This window comes from Bombina bombina, chromosome 4, assembly GCF_027579735.1.
Source record: "Bombina bombina isolate aBomBom1 chromosome 4, aBomBom1.pri, whole genome shotgun sequence".
Lineage (NCBI taxonomy): Eukaryota > Metazoa > Chordata > Amphibia > Anura > Bombinatoridae > Bombina > Bombina bombina.
Window position 1 is genome coordinate 1,230,091,764 of NC_069502.1, and position 20,716 is coordinate 1,230,112,479.

The 20,716-nt window shown below is 46.9% G+C and overlaps 1 protein-coding gene across 1 annotated transcript in view; it reads left to right on the forward strand.

Annotated features, from left to right (window-relative positions):
* CUL9 (cullin 9) overlaps positions 1 to 20,716 on the forward strand; it is a gene marked incomplete in the record, with an annotated part of 1,346,550 nt that overhangs the window by 838,976 nt on the left and 486,858 nt on the right. Inside the window, 2 exon segments of the mRNA XM_053712774.1 lie at positions 14,415 to 14,592; positions 15,224 to 15,369. Of these exon segments, the coding sequence (XP_053568749.1) occupies positions 14,415 to 14,592; positions 15,224 to 15,369 (324 nt within the window).

Here is a 20,716-nt window from a genome sequence, read left to right on the forward strand (position 1 = left end):
CTTCCCGATGCTTCCTCGATTGATTGCCAGAATCAAACAGGAGAGAGCATCAGTGATTCTAATAGCACCTGCATGGCCACGCAGGACTTGGTATGCAGATCTAGTGGACATGTCATCCTGTCCGCCCTGGTCTCTACCTCTGAAACAGGACCTTCTGATCCAGGGTCCATTCAAACATCAAAATCTAACTTCTCTGAAGCTGACTGCTTGGAAACTGAACGCTTGATTTTGTCAAAACGTGGGTTTTCTGAGCCAGTTATTGATACCTTAATACAGGCTAGGAAGCCTGTTACCAGAAGGATTTACCATAAAATATGGCGTAAATACTTATATTGGTGCGAATCCAAGAGTTACTCATGGAGTAAGGTTAGGATTCCAAGGATATTGTCTTTTCTACAAGAAGGTTTAGAAAAGGGGTTATCCGCTAGTTCTTTAAAGGGACAGATTTCAGCTCTGTCCATTCTTTTACACAAACGTCTGTCAGAAGTTCCGGACGTTCAAGCTTTTTGTCAGGCTTTAGCTAGGATCAATCCTGTGTTTAAAACTGTTGCTCCGCCATGGAGTTTGAACTTAGTTCTTAATGTTTTACAGGGTGTTCCGTTTGAACCCCTTCATTCCATTGATATCAAGTTGTTATCTTGGAAAGTTCTGTTTTTAATGGCTATTTCCTCGGCTCGAAGAGTCTCTGAGTTATCTGCCTTACATTGTGATTCTCCTTATCTGATTTTTCATTCAGACAAGGTAGTTCTGCGTACTAAACCTGGGTTCCTACCTAAGGTGGTCACTAACAGGAATATCAATCAAGAGATTGTTGTTCCATCCTTGTGTCCTAATCCTTCCTCGAAGAAGGAACGTCTGCTACACAATCTAGATGTAGTCCGTGCCCTGAAATTTTATCTACAGGCAACTAAGGAGTTTCGTCAAACGTCTTCCCTGTTTGTCGTTTATTCTGGCCAGAGGAGAGGTCAAAAAGCTTCGGCTACCTCTCTCTCTTTTTGGCTTCGTAGCATAATACGATTAGCCTATGAGACTGCTGGACAGCAGCCTCCTGAAAGAATTACAGCTCATTCTACTAGAGCTGTGGCTTCCACTTGGGCCTTTAAGAATGAGGCTTCTGTTGAACAGATTTGCAAGGCTGCAACTTGGTCTTCTCTTCATACTTTTTCCAAATTTTACAAATTTGACACTTTTGCTTCTTCGGAGGCTGTTTTTGGGAGAAAGGTTCTTCAGGCAGTGGTTCCCTCCGTATAAAGAGCCTGCCTGTCCCTCCCATCATCCGTGTACTTTTGCTTTGGTATCCCAGAAGTAATGATGACCCGTGGACTGACCACACTTAACAGGAGAAAACAAAATTTATGCTTACCTGATAAATTCATTTCTCCTGTAGTGTGGTCAGTCCACGGCCCGCCCTGTTTTTTATGGCAGGCTAAAAAAATTTTTGGATTATACTCCAGTCACCACTACACCCTTGGGCTTCTCCTTTCTCGTTGGTCCTTTGGTCGAATGACTGGAGGTGACGTAGAGGGGAGGAGCTATATAGCAGCTCTGCTGGGTGAATCCTCTTGCACTTCCTGTAGGGGAGGAGATAATATCCCAGAAGTAATGATGACCCGTGGACTGACCACACTACAGGAGAAATGAATTTATCAGGTAAGCATAAATTTTGTTTTTTCTGGAATTTTTACAGTTGCGGTGATGTTCACCCCATCTGTTTCTCAGTTTAATGGAGGTGCGGCCTACATATTGGAGGCCGCATAAACACTCCATAAGATAATCGGTAAAAGATGAGTTGCAGTTTGAAAAGATAGGAATTTGGAAAATCTCACCAGTGATTGTGGATTTGAAGTTTTTTTTTTTTTTTTTTTTTTTAAAGAATTTTTATTGAGATAAACCAAAGTACAACAAGGAAGTATATGCGTTAGAACATTAAAAAAATACAGAATATGGCCAATGATACACATCCGGATTTCAATAACAAACAGTAAGCCATTCTTTAAGTCAACAACCATAGTTGTACATTCCATTAGAAAGCACTTGAAAAGGAGAAAGTATGATCTTAGAGACAAAAATAAAGATGTTAAAAGGCTTTCTCATTATGCTTAACAAATGTTTACATTTTTAGTATTAGGCATATATTAAATTATACAGATACCCATTGCTGAGGCTCCAGAGTACAGACCTCAGCATTTAGTACACAAGGACAGAAGAAAAGAAAGAAAAGAAAAGGAGGGAGAGAGATGAAAAAAAAAAAAGGGGGGGGAAGGGGAGACCAACAGCGCCCTCGATCTGACCAAATTGAAGGGGGTTGCTTATAGTGGATGTGTATAACCTATATGTTCCTATCCCACATGGCTAACATCATCTCATGTATTTCTAGTTTGTGAATTTTCATGTAGTAGTATCTCTCAAGAGAGAGAAGTTCAACCACAGCTGATCTCCATACGTGAAGAGTAGGGATAGTTTGAGTTTTCCAGAACTTCGGAATAAGTTTTTTGGCCGCCGTAAGCATAATTAGTAATAATGGGTGTTTGCCTTCCCCTACCAACTTAGGAAGCGACAGGAGTAGTAATGTGTTTGGGCTGTGTTCTATCTGTGAGCCTAGAATCTCCGAGATCTCTGACAGGGTTTCCTGCCAAAAATTCTTCAGTTGGGGGCATGACCACCAGATGTGAAGGAGAGTTCCCTCTCCCCCACAACCCCTCCAACAGGTATCACTAAGCATGGGGTATATCTTGTGCAGTCGGGATGGTGTTAGGTACCATCTACACAGAAGTTTTATATGAATTTCTTGCGTTACTGCCGAGACTGATGATTTCTTAGTTAATCTGAAAGCTTGATACCAGGCCTCATCCTCTAAATCACAGTTAAGTTCTTTCTTCCATGAGTATGTGTAGGACGGAAGGTTGGATGGGCCAGACCCAGTGAGTATTTTATATAATTTAGAAATCAAATGAGTCGGAAGGGCCTGAGATGTGCAAATGTCCTCAAAAGGTGTCAGCTTTCTGCCAAAATCTCCCTTATGACTGTGATGTTATATAAAATGGATCAGTTGGTGGTAGTGAAGCCATGAGGAGAAAATCTCCCCATGTACTTCTTCCATTTCAGCTTGTGTTTTTAGTCCTCTCTCAGTTGTGACTGAGAGCATCGTCCCTGACTTTAAAGTGTAGGGATGTAGTCTAGAAAACCCTAGTCTACAATATGGCAAATCTATCTGTTCAATAATTGGAGTGAGCGGGGCATATTTCGTGGAAATGTGTGTGCTAGTTGCGATGATTTTGTCCCATTCTGTTAATATACCTGCTGTGAGATAGTATTTATCAATTAGCTTGGGTCTCTTTTGGTGAGCTGTCCAACACATCGATGCCATATTGTTAAACTTGAAGATTTGTCTGTCGATGTGAATCCAGCCTTTATCAGTGGCGTTATGCGCCCGGATTTGAAGTTTTTAATCCCTGATTTAATGATTTTACAAGAGCCACATCCTGTTTTGCCACATTTGTAAATACCCCGAAGGCCAAATAATCCCTTGTTCTGGTTAGGGTTTTGTAGTGTTCTATTGGAAAATTTGTGTTTCACTTTCTTACTGGGAGCTAGCTGATTTCTGAGTGTGGGCGCTCTTTTATATATGATTTTAGGTGTTTCTTTTACCAAATGTTTGAGAATGGGGTCCCTTTGTATTATATACCAATGTTTTTTTATTATGTGTTGTATTTTATGAAAATCAGAATTGTATTGTGTTATGAAAATGTTTTCTTTTTCTCCAAAAGGTGTATCTGTTTTGTTGGTTTTTCTATCTGCTAGGATATCCTCCCTGTTTAGATTTTTCGCTCTATCAAAATAAAATAGGGGGGTATTCTTTTTCAATGAACCTATTATATAATACTTGACTTTGTTTCAAAAAAGTGTTATAATCGCTACAATTTCGTCTCATCCTACGAAATTGGCTATAGGGTACATTGTGTATCCAATTCCTGTGATGATTGCTGTGGTAATTTAAAAAACTATTACTGTCGACATCTTTAAAATATGTCATAGATGTAATATGGTGTTCTTCTAAACTAAGGATGAGATCTAGATATTCGATATATATATAGTGGCTGTTGAGTCTTAGTTTCGGGCTAGATGCCTGCCATAGAAACATCACAACAAATGATGTAATTGCAGCAGTGTTGCTGTTAACTAACGACTACTTCGTTTAAACCTCTGAGAGGTAATATTATTCATTTCATAAGTGTTTATCAACTAGAGGTTATAGCATAATAGCAATGGGAAGTTTGCTACATTAATTATAACTGAATATTTAATATCTTTTACTAAGCAATCTTAAGACCAACAAGTCTATACTCACAGCCACAAACCCAATGTGATACAAATAATTGGACAGCTCACTACCTATATTAGAACTTCTTTTACAACAGAAAATAACTATCGCTGAATAAATCCAATGCATGTTCCGTTATAGAATTGCAGAGTGAGAAATAATAGCGATACATTGCAACATGGTTATAAAATAGTGACTAATCATCACAGCAAAAAAGCGGTACATTATTAATTCTAAATACAGAAGCGGTCAGCATCATAGTTACAATTCAAGGATACTATATCCTCAGTGGCACATCTATAACAAATGAGTATTGTATATGTTATGTATTTAAGGGACTGAAGTCATTTATGAGTCTAACACTGATACTGCGAGCTATTCCCTATAGATATCCAATCCATGATTTACCTCTAATACCTCTAGTAGTTATGAAAAACCTAAGCCACAACAGCACTGCTTGATTAGCCAGAATACTAATATATTTTTTCTGCCAAGAGGACACTATAAGTAGTAGAGAGATCTAGAAATGAATTCAAAGTAATACTATATGTGGTATTACCTTAACCAAACAGTATGATATCGACAACAAAGTTGTACAAAAACAAGCCATAAATAAGGCTAACAGAAATCAATATTGAATAAGCACAACATTAACAAATAAGTAAATACAAAATTGAAACACAATAGATCCTTTCCTGACACCACCATAAAGTTTATTTAAAATTAAAAATCCATCTAAAGGAGAAGTGTTTTTAATTTTGTGTGAGGGCAGCAGAATACCACAAAATATAAGCTGTCTCTTAAATAAATATTATTAAAAGTTATTTTTTATCTTCTAATAGCATTACATTACGACCTATAATTCAAATCAGTGCAAAGAAGCATACGTTTCTGACATAACTCACGCATCTGTGAATTATGCTTATTTAGTTATTAGTGTGACTTTGTCACAGCCTAGTACCTTGCTAGGTGGGGGGGGGGTTTGACCTCCGGTTAAGGGTGTTCTCTTCCCTTTGGGCTAGGAATTACGAGTGAGTCCTGTACCCGTTCTCCAGGTTTCCCGGTTCTCATCCCCTGTGAGGTCTGATTGCTTCAGACGGGGTATCTTGTGTTTTTTTTAGGATGATTCTGGGTCCCGGGTCTGAAGTTCTTGTCTTGGATACTTCTTGGATGTCTGGAGACTTATGATTCAATGTACTGGTTCGGGACGACCCTGTTTTTTTCAGGGACCCTATGTTGCAACATAGGGGCTAGCAAACAGAGTTCTCATCCACCTTCGGGTACTGGTTATAAACTTTAAGGCCTGACTTGTCCTTTGGACGGAGTGTGCTCCTCTATGGGGAGATTCTTTCTCTGTTTGGTCAACAGGATGATTTTTCATTCGGTTTGTGTTTTGATCATACTATGGCTTCATATCTTGTGAACATGTATGCTGTTCTTATCTGTGCCCTTCCCTTTGGAGGAGATACTTTATCTTCCTTATGAGTTGGGGTTTCCTCTCTCTGGAGGGTCCTTGTCCTGCCCTGTGTGTAGGAGGTGGGATCAGGTGGCAGCATCTGCTGCTTTGTTCCACCTGTTGGAATTTGGTCTCTCTACGTAGATACTTAGCAATATGAAGGACCCTATCTTCAGCTGCTTTCAGAGTAATTTTTTTTTTTATATCTTTATTTAGTGGGGACCCAGACGGGTACACCACAACAAGGAGTAAAACAGTGTACATGAAGTAAAAAGAAAATAACATAACTTACATAAAGTGATATCTTGAAAGGAAACTTACATCATGCGAATAATGAGGTTATTGAGAATTTAGTGTGTTCCCAGAGCGGTTAGCGCCCGTCTAGGTAGCTTTTTTAATTTTTCTAGGTAATCCGGAAGGGGGGGGGAAAGGGGATGGAAAAAGAGAGGGGTTTGGGGGGCAACATAACTGGTGGTGGGAAAGGGAGGGGGGGTAGCAGTTAAAAGGGGGTGGAAGGGTGGGGAGAGGGAGGGGAAGAGAGAGGGGGGGGTGAGGGTGACTTAGAAGGACGGTGAGGAAGGGAGGGTAGAGAGGGGTAAGAGGTAAAGGAGGGGTGGTGAAGGGAAACTCTTTCGTGTATCCGTGTCATCAGTAGTGGAAGAACAGAGGAGGAGGGAGGGAAGGAGGGAAAGGGAGAATGAGATGACGAGTATCGTCAGAGGTCACTAAGATGTCTCGCAGGTTGGTTGCCTCTTAGTCCTTCTGTCAAAATAAACGTGCTATCAGCAAAAGGTGACATTATCTGTGTATAACTGCTGACAGGTAGAGACAATAAGTATGGTTCCCATTTTGTAAAGAAGGCTTTGATTCTTCTCTCTAGGTCTCCCTTGACATCTGCCTGTTCAATCAATAGTTGTGTGTGTAGAAGGTTAGTGAATTGTGTGATGTGCGGTGGTTTGCTGGAGACCCAGTGTGTTAGTATAAGCTTTCTAGCAATGAGAATGGCAGTATTCAGGAAGCGGTCCTGCGGGGTACTCTGTGCATGTCCCCTAAGAAAGAAAGTGTCCCAAGCTGAGAGGGCGGGCATTACACCGCATTTCCTGTTCAACCAGAACTGGATCTTACTCCAGTATTGAGCTATTTTAGGGCAGCTCCAGAACAAGTGTGTAATGTCTGGTTTAGATGAGGAGCATTTGGGACACGTGTCCAGTGCACCCCGGACCCATTTGGCTCTCAATTGGGGGGTGATATAGCTCAGGTGAATAAATTTAAGATGCATCTCCCTATAGTGCATTGCTAGTGTGCTACTGGCTACGAGTTGGAAGCTATTTGAGATAGTGTCCTCACTAACGTCAAGATCAGTGTTGCGTTTCCATTTGACGCTTAATTGTTGTAATGTCTCAGCGGATTTGTTTTCCATGATTAAGCTGTAAATGTATGAAATAGAGTGTGATCCTTGCTTAGTTAGGGCACAGATATTGTCAATTGGTGAGTTGCTTCTGCTACTGAGTCCCTCAGACATCAGCTTACGGACATAATGTATGGATTGGAGGTATGCGAATGTACTGTGTCTAGGAAGGCCAAATTTATCCTGTAGATGTGCCAACGAAAATGGTTTGTCAGTAAGTGGGTCTATTAATTTTGCAACTGTGTGTAAACCTTTCTCCTCCCACAAGGCAAAAATTTGCGTGGTCATGCCTGGGAGAAAAGCCGGATTGCCCTGTAAAGGGAGATGTTTGGTAATTTTGTTAGGGAGCTTCCACCACTTACACAGCTTTGCCCATGCTCTGAGCGGGCCTTTAAATAGGATGTTGTCTTTGATTTGGGCAGGAAGGGCATGGAGGGGAGTGTGGGGTAAGAAAGCTAAGTGAAGTGGGTGGGCAAGGGATTTCTCAAGCTTTTTCATCATTAAAAATCGATGTGCGTGCCAGCCAGTTAAAGACCAGCTTAGCTAGTGTCGCCCAGTTATACCACTCCACATTTGGGAGTCTCAATCCCCCTTTACTAGTTGGTAGGGCAAGTTTTGCTCTACTGATTCTATGTTTTCTTGAGTTCCATACGAAATCGCTGAAAGCGCTGGTGATATTCTTCAGGTCCTGCTTCGTGAGCAATAGAGGGAGCAATTGCAGGGGGTATAGCAGTTTGGGCATTGACATCATTTTGACAAGGCTTGCCCGACCTGATAGGGAAATTGGCAATTTGGCCCAGCTCGTCAGTAACGTGCGTATCTGCGCAATCACTGGGGGGATGTTCAATTTGTAAATTAAGTGTGGATTAACGTGGAGATGTATGCCCAGATATTTAAAAGAACCGTCAGTAATTTTAAGTGCGGTATGTGTAGGTGATGAGGGTTAGTGAGGTATGTCAGCTCCAATTTGTCCAGGTTTACCTTGTATCCTGAAATGACTCCGAACTGTTGGAAAATGGAGACCAGTCTGGGTATGGTGGTGCTTGGGTTAATGACGTATAGGAGCAAGTCGTCAGCATATAGAGACAAATGCATAGGATGATTTCCTACTTTGATTGCTGGTAGCTTGTTTCTTATGTATATGGCTAGGGGCTCTATGGCTAGGTTGAACAGGAGGGGTGATAATGGGCATCCCTGTCGGGTACCTCTTCTGAGGGAGAAAGGCTGGGATACTTCACCGTTTACTATTATGGAGGTGCACGGATTATGATATAATGTTTGTATGAGGTTGTGAAAGTCACCCTTAATGCCGAATTTTTCTAGAGTGGTCGATAGGTGGTCCCATTCCACCCTGTCGAACGCTTTTTCCGCGTCGACAGAGAGGAGGCACGCTTCTGGGAGTGCTTCAGCTTTGTTCTGGTCACTATTCCTTCCCTGCCAGTAGTAGTCTATAAGTGCTAATGTCTTGCGTATGTTGGTAACTGAGGAACGGTGCTTCATAAAGCCTGTCTGATCCTTGTGGATAACTGTGCCTAATACACCAGCCAACCTGGTCGCCAGTATGGCTGTGAAGAGCTTATACTCATTGTTCAAGAGCGCTATAGGCCTATAAGAGGCAGGGAGCGTTGGGTCTCTATCTTGTTTTGGAATTAAGCACATCAGGGCATCTGTGAAGTCGGTTGGGGGAATTGCTGTGCCTTTTAAGTAAGCTGTAAATGTTTGGGCCAGTAAAGGGCTTAATTCTGCTTGCAAAAGCTTGTAATATTCAATTGGTATCTTGTCAGGGCCTGGGGTTTTACCTAGTTTGGCTACTTTAATGGCTTTCAGGACTTCCGACACCAGGATAGGGGCATTGAGGTGTTCTAGTTGTTCTGAACTCAGGGAGGAAGGGTTAAGTTGATCCCAGAAACGATCTCTGTCATTCTTTGTGCATGGTTGTGCAGAGTAGAGTGTGGAATAGAAGTTAAGAAATTCTGTTGTGATTGATTTGGTGTCTGAGTGAAGTACCCCTTGTTTGTGGATGGCAGGAATAATAGATTTGGGGTTAGCCAGCTTAACTACATTGGCCAGCAGTCTTCCGGGTTTGTCGCCAAACCTATAAAATCGGCCCTTTCTATGTGTCTGGAAAAGATGATCTTGTTGGGATAGAGCATCCTCTCTTAATTTCTTTTTCTCATAGAATTTGTTTCTATTTTGGAGGGAGGGATGAGTTAGGTACTGATTGTATGCGGCTGTTACTTCCGCGGTGGTTGTAGTTTCCACCTTTTTCCTTTTAGCGTTATAGTGGGCGGTGAAGCTAGTGATTTGTCCCCTCATAACTGCCTTGGATGCTCCCCAAAAGATACCCGGATTATTAAGATGCTGGGCATTAAATTTGTGGTATTCCTCCCACTGGGATTTTACGTGTTTTCTAAACTCGATGTTATGATAAAGATAGGTAGGGAATCTCCAGTTCCCCTGTGTGGGGGTGTGAGTCCAGGGTCCAAGTTGCAACCATATGGGCGCGTGATCTGAGATTATGATGTCTGAGATGTCGGTCTGCGGGATCTGTGTGTGTAGTTGTTTAGAGCATAGAAAGTAGTCAATGCGTGAAAGCGTCCCATGTGTTTTAGAGGCACATGTAAAGTCCCTCCTGGTCGGGTGGCGTGAACGCCATAGATCAATGAGATTTAGGGATGTTTTAAAATTAGTCATGACTGCTGTTTCGTTTTTCCGCTTCCTAGCATGTGTTTTCTCTTTTTTCTGTGTGTGTGTCAGTTCTGCGATCCAATGGCAAGTCCTGGGCCAGATTAAAGTCGCCCCCCAGAATTAATGGCTTATCTGCATGTAAAGCTAGAGAGGATTGTAAGGAGTGCCAAAATTGTGGTCTAAATTGGTTGGGTCCGTAGATGTTGCATATGATGTATGATTGGTTATCTAGCTGCAGGCCGGCTATGATGTATCTACCTTTTGGGTCTACTGTGATGGGGTTAATTTGGACCGACAGGCCTTTGCGGACCAAGATGGCTACTCCTCTCTTGCACCCTTCAGTAGGAGTATAGTATACCTGGTCTACCCATCTGCACCTTAGTTTCTCATGCTCTGTTCCCGTGAGGTGTGTCTCTTGCAGGAGGGCAAGATCTGTGTGAAGACGTTTGAGATGTTGCAGTATAATACTGCGTTTGGCCGGAGAGGTTATGCCTCCCACGTTCCAGGACACTACTCTAAGGGGGCATGCCATAGTGTTGGGAGGGAAGGGATGTATGTGGTAAGAGGTTTGTGGTGGGTGTGAGGTCTATAGGTCTATACCGTTTCTGGTCTGTTAGGTAAAGGTCAGTAATTGTTATGTTGAGTTCACACAGGAGTGTACAGGTGGGTGTGGATAACTCAAGCTTATATGTCTGAGGTATCAGTGACTTACGGACCGGTGTTTCTGGAGTCAGGCAACTGGGCGGAATCCGGGTGCTCCTCCAAGAACCTATTAAGATAAAATTGAACAAATATGAGAAAACGGCAACATGGTATTCAGTAGAGTGGAAAGGGAAATGGGAGGGGTGAGGGAGGGACAAGCACAGAGCCAGACAGATGGAGTAGGGCACATGGGGGGAAAAGGTTCTAGCCAGTAAGTCCCTAAGGGGCTGAAATAACAAAGTAAGATTAAGAACAGTAACAGAAACTGAAACTGGAACACAAACTGAAACACAAGAGAGCAGGTACTTAGCCCTTCTTTTAAACATTGGTGACAGTCTCTGGGACCTAGCTCTCATTTTAGCAAGTAGGTGGGATAGAGAATCGCTTATGCTCTAAGCCTGTCTCTCAACCCTCGCCATTGTGAGGTTCAGCGTCCAGGAATTCTTGAAGCTTTTGCGGGTTCAGGAAAAACTTGGGGCCTGTAGGTGTCATCAGCCTCAGCTTGGCAGGGTAGAGAAGTGAAGCCTGTCGGCCCATAGCATGCAGCTTAGAGCAGAGGGGGGCAAACTCCTTTCTCCGTCTTGCCACCTCTGCAGAAAAGTCCTGGAAAATCAAAAGCTTGTGTCCTTCGTATGCTAGGTCAGGTTGAGATCTGTATGCTTTTAAAAGCGCCAGCTTCTCCTGGTATCTGAGTAGCTTGAAGATAACTTGTCTTGGTCTCTGGTTGGGTTTAGCAGGCGACTGTTCTGGGAATAGTCTGTGTGCCCTCTCAACATCTAACGGCATCGTCTCTTGATCCATCTTGAGCAATTTGGGAAGAGTATATGCGGTAAATTCTATGAGATCTTTATTTTTAACCGACTCAGGGACCCCTACAATCCTTAGATTATTGCGGCGGGACCGGTTTTCAAGATCATCTAATTTGTCCTGTAGAAGTGAATTGTGGCGTTCCATGCGTTGCAGGGCAATTGTAGATGTTTGCTGTGAGTCCTCTACATCAGAGATCCTTTGCTCCGCATGTTGCAGTTTTGTAGAATATTGACGGATTTCAGTAGTAAGGGTGTCAATTCCCGCTTGTAGCGTCTCCATTTTAGGGAGAAAGAAGGCCTTTAGGTCTCGTAGTAAATCAGGAGCTGGTTCAGCATTAACATCCCTCTGGATAGGGGAGATAGGCTCTGGGTGGGTTTCAGCGGCCTGTTTCCTACCCCTTTCTGATGTCTTTTGTTTTCCGGCCATAATGGGTATGGCCAGTGATGTTGACACTTTAAAGTATTTGTCGACTTTCATAAGTAGTGCTGTTTAGGTAGTGCCCTGCCTGTGTATAGCTGCAACTGACCCTCTGCAGGAAGCTGAGCAAGAATAAGACTTCTAGTTGTCGAGCTCCGGTGTAACTCTGTCTCCTCTGCACTTCTGGTGAAGTGTTTCAGTGAGGGTCAGTAACTGAAAGGTGTGATGATAATGGCCCAGTCCTGTGCCTTGCTGCTTTAATATAGGTGATGGGAGCAGTGTGGCATTGAGCAACGTGACTGGAAACAGTAGGCTGTGTTATCAGTGCAGGTTGTCTCAAAAGTTAGATGCTGGGTGTGTGATATGTACCAGCAGGGTGGTTATTGCGGTACTAGTGACTATGATGAGGTATAGGAGAATGTTGCTATTCCTGTCACCTCAGAAACGGCTGCCCAGTAATGGCAAGGTTCAGCCAGGTCTGCCTTAAAAGTAAGGGAAGCGTCCTCAGTTGTGCTTTTATAAAGCCCTTCTCTCCACACTCACTGGCTTAATGTCAATGTTAGAAAGTCCTCAGTTCTCTACCTTTAGTTTTTGCTCTGAGTGGTTGATGCAGGTTCCAGACCGCACAGCAGGGAAGAGGATTGTAGCTGCGTGTCTGAGTAGGGGCAAGATGGCACCCGCGCCAAAAAGTAATGCTTGTGTCACTTTCTTACCCTGCTGTTGCGGCGTGGTCCGTCTCTCTTGTGTGACTTGTTGCATTGGGCAATGTAGGTCAGAGTCTCTATTGCCCGGTCGGAAGGGCGCTGATATTGCCCTTTGTCTTCTGCCGCTCTGAATCGCGGCTCTTCGTAATAGATGGTAAACTGCCGATGGGGGAGCCGTTCTTGGGGGCTCCTGCAATATGGGGTGCCAGGCAGGGTGCGGTGGTCACCTGCTAATGATCGGGGTCAATTACCGACTGCTGGGGTTTTCAGGCGAGAGGTATAGCGGAGCTCCTCTATCTTGCGGCTAGTCAGGTCGCCCGCCCACCGGAAGTCCAGCATGCAGTGTTTTTGCTTCAGGTGTTGTTCGTCAGACCTATCTGAGCTTGCTGCACAAGGTTTCGTTCTGAATATTTCGGTATTCTGAGATACCTTTTTGCGACTTGGGGACCTTCGTCTTCAGTTGCCTTCTAGAGTGCGGTTGCACTGTGTTAGGGGGAAGATCCTCTCTGTTTCAGACTCTCGGCCTTATCCCGTGGTTTCTGTATTTCTGGGGTCTGGGCGTTGCATCCCCTTGTTTCTATGAGACTGGTTGGGTCTCTGTTAGTCTGACCCATTTTTTATTTTTGCTCTGTGTTTTTATTTAGGACTCGTTGTGCCCGTATTAGGGTTTTTTCTGGAGTTCCTTATGCTAGCTGGAAGCAAGCTCAGCATACTAATGCACTGTGGCTACTCTGCACTGTAGCAAACCGAGGGTTGCAAGTTCGATCCCCAGCGAGGTCTACTCAGCCTTTCCTTCTTTCGAGGTTGATAAAATGAGCAGCGCCTTGAGTCTCTTAAGGGGATTAGCCGCGCTTTATAACTACAATCATGTTTTCTCTGTGCCCTTTCTTCTTTGTGGAAGAATACAGTAGTTTGTTCCCTTTCTTTAGTAAGGGGTGTGTGGTTTGGAGACCGACTGCTGGCGACGTTGTCTCTTGGAGGCTCAGTCGAGTCTAGTTCCTGCGGTCTTTAGCAAGGCTGTGGACTATCTGCGGGTCAGTGTCCTTGGGCCTTTTCCTTTTTTTCAAAGTTGTTCTCGGCTTCGGACGAAGCGGGATTTTGTTGGGTAGGGGTTGTCAGGCCTGGTGCCCTCAGAATGAGCCGCCTCTTGTACCCACACGTTTTTGCATTCAGTGTCCTCTATAGCTTGGATATTGTTTTCCCAAAAGTAATGAATGCAGCTGTGGACTCTTTCCATTTCCGAAGAAAGACTTAAATTATGCTTACCTGATCATTTTCTTTTCTTCAGATGGAAAGAGTCCACAGCTCCCCGGCTGTGTTTTTTCTTTGGGGCGTGTGTTATTTTTGTTCTTCTGGCACCTTTTCACCCTGATATTTCTTCTACTGTTCCTTGTTCCTGGGCAGAATGACTGGGGGATGAGGGAAATGGGAGAGGTATTTAAGCCTTTGGCTGGAGTGTCTCTGCCTCCTCCTGGTGGCCAGGTTCTTATTTCCCACAAGTAATGAATGCAGCTGTGGACTCTTTCCATCTGAAGAAAAGAAAATGATCAGGTAAGCATAATTTAAGTTTTTTTTCAGCAGATCTAAGCTACACACGTGAAACCCTGACTTTGATAACAATAGATTGCACATGAATTATTTTGTCTACCTTTTTATCCACTTGAGTTTGGCTTTGTCATTGACGTCATGCTCTTTCTAGGCTTTGTGGTGACTATAAACCCCAACTATCGTTCTGTATGATTTGCTTTGAATCTCGACTTTTTTTTTGGTGTTTAGTGTCCACGACCTGTTACATATGGTATATACATTCCTACCAGGAGGAGGAAAATTTTCCCAAAACCCCACAAACATATAAAACCCCTCTCACCTCACTCATACCTCAGTTTTTTCTTTGCCTCCGTTCTGCAGGTGCCAGAGGACGACTCTGTGACCATAGAGGAGCCAGAGGATTCTGAGGTGCAAGTTTCGGTTCTTTCCCCCCGGTGCTGGGCGGTTTCTCCTCTCTGCTATATGGAGGATCCCAGCAAATATTTCCCAGAAACCCTCTGTGGTTCCCTGCAAAAATTCTCCAACTTCTATTCAAAGAGTGAGTATCCCCATGTCCACTTATAAATGAGTTAGTGTTTTTTATTATTTGCATTTAGACACTATATCCTAAGCCGCGTTTTTTGATGATATGATGCAGTTTATGATTTGATCATAACCGCACGTCAGATTATGCTACATACTTTGCAGGGCTTCTAGTCGCACAGCGTTATATATCACACGCAGTCATGTTTTTAAATTACTGAAGCACTTAAGTACATTTGTGTTTATACCATAAGAATTACTGGATGCATTTTATTAAGTGTGAGTTATAATATACGGCATGAGCATCTGGAAATTGCATTTAATGCTGAGTTTATTTGAGATGTTCCTGGAGATGCACCATAGTGCAGAGATGATACTTTTGTGTATACTGCAGGCTTGTGTGAGTCTTGTTGTCTGTGTATACTGCAGGCTTGTGTGAGTCTTGTTGTCTGTGTATACTGCAGGCTTGTGTGAGTCGTCTTGTCTGTGTATACTGCAGGCTGCTTTGTGTCATATAGTATTTGCGTATACTGCAGGCTGCTTTGTGTCATATAGTATTTGTGTATACTGCAGGCTGCTTTGTGTCATATAGTATTTGTGTATACTGCAGGCTGCTTTGTGTCATATAGTATTTGTGTATACTGCAGGTCAATCTTCTGTGGGTCTGGACATCACTCAGCTCCGACGCTTACAGTGGACGTGGTTAGGAAATGCTGAGCTGCAGTATGGGGCCCTGACTCTTCATGTGTCCTCTGTACAGATGTTCATCTTACTTCTCTTCAACCAACAGGAGGTAAGAGGGCAGACAGGATTATGTCTCAGGCAGGAGCAGAGTGAGGCGGCAATGAGAGGACGTGTGAGGCAGCATGTCAGGGGAGAATGAGAGGACGTGTGAGGCAGCCTGTGAGGGGAGAATGAGAGGACGTGTGAGGCAGCATGTGAGGGGAGAATGAGAGGACGTGTGAGGCAGCATGTGAGGGGAGAATGAGAGGACGTGTGATGCAGCATGTGAGGGGAGAATGAGAGGACGTGTGAGGCAGCCTGTGAGGGGAGAATAAGAGGACGTTTGAGGCAGCCTGTGAGAGCAGAATGAGAGGACGTGTGAGGCAGCCTGTGAGGGGAGAATGAGAGGATGTGTGAGGCAGCATGTGAGGGGAGAATGAGAGGATGTGTGATGCAGCATGTGAGGGGAGAATGAGAGGACGTGTGAGGCAGCCTGTGAGGGGAGAATAAGAGGACGTTTGAGGCAGCCTGTGAGAGCAGAATGAGAGGACGTGTGAGGCAGCACCTGACAGGAGAATGAGAGGACGTGTGAGGCACCATGTGAGGGGAGAATGAGAGGACGTGTGAGGCAGCACGTGAGGGGAGAATGAGAGGACGTGTGAGGCAGCCTGTGAGGGGAGAATGAGAGGACGTTTAAGGCAGCCTGTGAGAGCAGAAAGAGAGGACGTGTGAGGAAGCACCTGACAGGAGAATGAGAGGAGGTGTGAGGCAGCATGTGAGGGGAGAATGAGAGGACGTGTGAGGCAGCACGTGAGGGGAGAATGAGAGGACGTGTGAGGCAGCCTGTGAGGGGAGAATGAGAGGACGTGTGAGGCAGCATGTGAGGGGAGAATGAGAGGATGTGTGAGGCAGCATGTGAGGGGAGAATGAGAGGACGTGTGAGGCAGCCTGTGAGGGGAGTATGAGAGGACGTTTGAGGCAGCCTGTGAGAGCAGAATCAGAGGACGTGTGAGGCAGCACCTGACAGGAAAATGAGAGGACGTCTGAGGCAGCATGTGAGGGGAGAATGAGAGGACGTGTGAGGCAGCACCTGACAGGAGAATGAGAGGACGTGTGAGGCAGCACCTGACAGGAGAATGAGAGGATGTGTGAGGCAGCACATGAGGGGAGAATGAGAGGACGTGTGAGGCAACCTGTGAGGGAAGAATGAGAGGACGTGTGAGGCAGCACCTGACAGGAGAATGAGAGGATGTGTGAGGCAGCACGTGAGGGGAGAATGAGGACGCGTGAGGCAGCACCTGACAGGAGAATGAGAGGACGCGTGAGGCAGCACCTGACAGGAGAATGAGAGGACGTGTGAGGCAGCACGTGAGGGGAGAATGAGAGGACGTGTGAGGCAGCCTGTGAGGGGAGAATGAGAAGACGTGTGAGGCAGCCTGTGAGGGGAGAATGAGAAGACGTGTGAGGCAGCCTGTGAGGGGAGAATGAGAGGACGTGTGAGGCAGCCTGTGAGGGGAGAATGAGAGGACGTGTGAGGCAGCATGTGAGGGGAGAATGAGAGGATGTGTGAGGCAGCATGTGAGGGGAGAATGAGAGGACGTGTGAGGCAGCCTGTGAGGGGAGAATAAGAGGACGTTTGAGGCAGCCTGTGAGAGCAGAATCAGAGGACGTGTGAGGCAGCACCTGACAGGAGAATGAGAGGACGTGTGAGGCAGCATGTGAGGGGAGAATGAGAGGACGTGTGAGGCAGCACCTGACAGGAGAATGAGAGGACGTGTGAGGCAGCACCTGACAGGAGAATGAGAGGATGTGTGAGGCAGCACGTGAGGGGAGAATGAGAGGACGTGTGAGGCAACCTGTGAGGGAAGAATGAGAGGACGTGTGAGGCAGCACCTGACAGGAGAATGAGAGGATGTATGAGGCAGCACGTGAGGGGAGAATGAGAGGACGTGTGAGGCAGCACCTGACAGGAGAATGAGAGGACGTGTGAGGCAGCACGTGAGGGGAGAATGAGAGGACGTGTGAGGCAGCACGTGAGGGGAGAATGAGAGGACGTGTGAGGCAGCATGTGAGGGGAGAATGAGAGGACGTGTGAGGCAGCACCTGACAGGAGAATGAGAGGACGTGTGAGGCAGCACCTGACAGGAGAATGAGAGGATGTGTGAGGCTGCACGTGAGGGGAGAATGAGAGGATGTGTGAGGCAACCTGTGAGGGAAGAATGAGAGGACGTGTGAGGCAGCACCTGACAGGAGAATGAGAGGATGTGTGAGGCAGCACGTGAGGGGAGAATGAGAGGACGTGTGAGGCAGCCTGTGAGGGGAGAATGAGAGGACGTGTGAGGCAGCCTGTGAGGGGAGAATGAGAGGACGTGTGAGGCAGCCTGTGAGGGGAGAATGAGAGGACGTGTGAGGCAGCCTGTGAGGGGAGAATGAGAGGACGTGTGAAGGCAGCCTGTGAGGGGAGAATGAGAGGACGTGTGAGGCAGCCTGTGAGGGGAGAATGAGAGGACGTGTGAGGCTGCACGTGAGGGGAGAATGAGAGGACGTGTGAGGCAGAACGTGAGGGGAGAATGAGAGGACGTGTGAGGCAACCTGTGAGGGGAGAATGAGAGGACGTGTGAGGCAGTCTGTGAGGGGAGAATGAGAGGACGTGTGAGGCAGCCTGTGAGGGGAGAATGAGAGGACGTGTGAGGCAGCCTGTGAGGGGAGAATGAGAGGACGTGTGAGGCAGCCTGTGAGGGGAGAATGAGGACGTGTGAGGCTGCACCTGACAGGAGTATGAGAGGACGTGTGAGGCAGCACCTGACAGGAGAATGAGAGGACGTGTGAGGCAGCACGTGAGGGGAGAATGAGAGGACATGTGAGGCAGCATGTGAGGGGAGATTGGGAGGACGTGTGAGGCAGCCTGTGAGGGGAGAATGAGAGGACGTGTGAGGCAGCACATGAGGGGAGAATGAGAGGACGTGTGAGGCAGCCTGTGAGGGGAGAATGAGAGGACGTGTGAGGCAGCATGTGAGGGGAGAATGAGAGGATGTGTGAGGCAGCATGTGAGGGGAGAATGAAAGGACGTGTGAGGCAGCCTGTGAGGGGAGAATGAGATGACGTTTGAGGCAGCCTGTGAGAGCAGAATCAGAGGACGTGTGAGGCAGCACCTGACAGGAAAATGAGAGGACGTGTGAGGCAGCATGTGAGGGGAGAATGAGAGGACGTGTGAGGCAGCACCTGACAGGAGAATGAGAGGACGTGTGTGGCAGCACCTGACAGGAGAATGAGAGGATGTGTGAGGCAGCACATGAGGGGAGAATGAGAGGACGTGTGAGGCAACCTGTGAGGGAAGAATGAGAGGACGTGTGAGGCAGCACCTGACAGGAGAATGAGAGGATGTGTGAGGCAGCACGTGAGGGGAGAATGAGAGGACGCGTGAGGCAGCACCTGACAGGAGAATGAGAGGATGTGTGAGGCAGCACGTGAGGGGAGAATGAGAGGACGTGTGAGGCAGCCTGTGAGGGGAGAATGAGAGGACGTGTGAGGCAGCCTGTGAGGGGAGAATGAGAGGACGTGTGAGGCACCTGTGAGGAGAGAATGAGAGGACGTGTGAGGCAGCCTGTGAGGGGAGAATGAGAGGACGTGTGAGGCAACCTGTGAGGGGAGAATGAGAGGACGTGTGAGGCTGCACGTGAGGGGAGAATGAGAGGACTTGTGAGGCAGAACGTGAGGGGAGAATGAGAGGACGTGTGAGGCAACCTGTGAGGGGAGAATGAGAGGACGTGTGAGGCAACCTGTGAGGGGAGAATGAGAGGATGTGTGAGGCAGCCTGTGAGGGGAGAATGAGAGGACACGTGAGGCAGCACCTGACAGGAGAATGAGAGGACGTGTGAGGCAGCACGTGAGGGGAGAATGAGGACGTGTGAGGCAGCCTGTGAGGGGAGAATGAGAAGACGTGTGAGGCAGCCTGTGAGGGGAGAATGAGAAGACGTGTGAGGCAGCCTGTGAGGGGAGAATGAGAGGACGTATGAGGCAGCATGTGAGGGGAGAATGAGAGGACGTGTGAGGCAGCATGTGAGGGGAGAATGAGAGGACGTGTGAGGCAGCCTGTGAGGGGAGAATGAGAGGACGTGTGAGGCAACCTGTGAGGGGAGAATGAGAGGACGTGTGAGGCTGCACGTGAGGGGAGAATGAGAGGACGTGTGAGGCAGAACGTGAGGGGAGAATGAGAGGACGTGTGAGGCAACCTGTGAGGGGAGAATGAGAGGACGTGTGAGGCAACCTGTGAGGGGAGAATGAGAGGACGTGTGAGGCAGCCTGTGAGGAGAGAATGAGAGGACGTGTGAGGCAGCCTGTGAGGGGAGAATGAGAGGACGTGTGAGGCAGCCTGTGAGGGGAGAATGAGGACGTGTGAGGCTGCACCTGACAGGAGTATGAGAGGACGTGTGAGGCTGCACCTGACAGGAGAATGAGAGGACGTGTGAGGCAGCACTTGAGGGGAGAATGAGAGGACATGTGAGGCAGCATGTGAGGGGAGATTGGGAGGACGTGTGAGGCAGCCTGTGAGGGGAGAATGAGAGGACGTGTGAGGCAGCACATGAGGGGAGAATGAGAGGACGTGTGAGGCAGCCTGTGAGGGGAGAATGAGAGGACGTGTGAGGCAGCATGTGAGGGGAGAATGAGAGGATGTGTGAGGCAGCATGTGAGGGGAGAATGAAAGGACGTGTGAGGCAGCCTGTGAGGGGAGAATGAGAGGACGTTTGAGGCAGCCTGTGAGAGCAGAATCAGAGGACGTGTGAGGCAGCACCTGACAGGAAAATGAGAGGACGTGTGAGGCAGCATGTGAGGGGAGAATGAGAGGACGTGTGAGGCAGCACCTGACAGGAGAATGAGAGGACGTGTGAGGCAGCACCTGACAGGAGAATGAGAGGATGTGTGAGGCAGCACATGAGGAGAGAATGAGAGGACGTGTGAGGCAACCTGTGAGGGAAGAATGAGAGGACGTGTGAGGCAGCACCTGACAGGAGAATGAGAGGATGTGTGAGGCAGCACGTGAGGGGAGAATGAGAGGACGCGTGAGGCAGCACCTGACAGGAGAATGAGAGGATGTGTGAGGCAGCACGTGAGGGGAGAATGAGAAGACGTGTGAGGCAGCCTGTGAGGGGAGAATGAGAGGACGTGTGAGGCAGCCTGTGAGGGGAGAATGAGAGGACGTGTGAGGCACCTGTGAGGAGAGAATGAGAGGACGTGTGAGGCAACCTGTGAGGGGAGAATGAGAGGACGTGTGAGGCTGCACGTGAGGGGAGAATGAGAGGACGTGTGAGGCAGAACGTGAGGGGAGAATGAGAGGACGTGTGAGGCAACCTGTGAGGGGAGAATGAGAGGACGTGTGAGGCAACCTGTGAGGGGAGAATGAGAGGACGTGTGAGGCA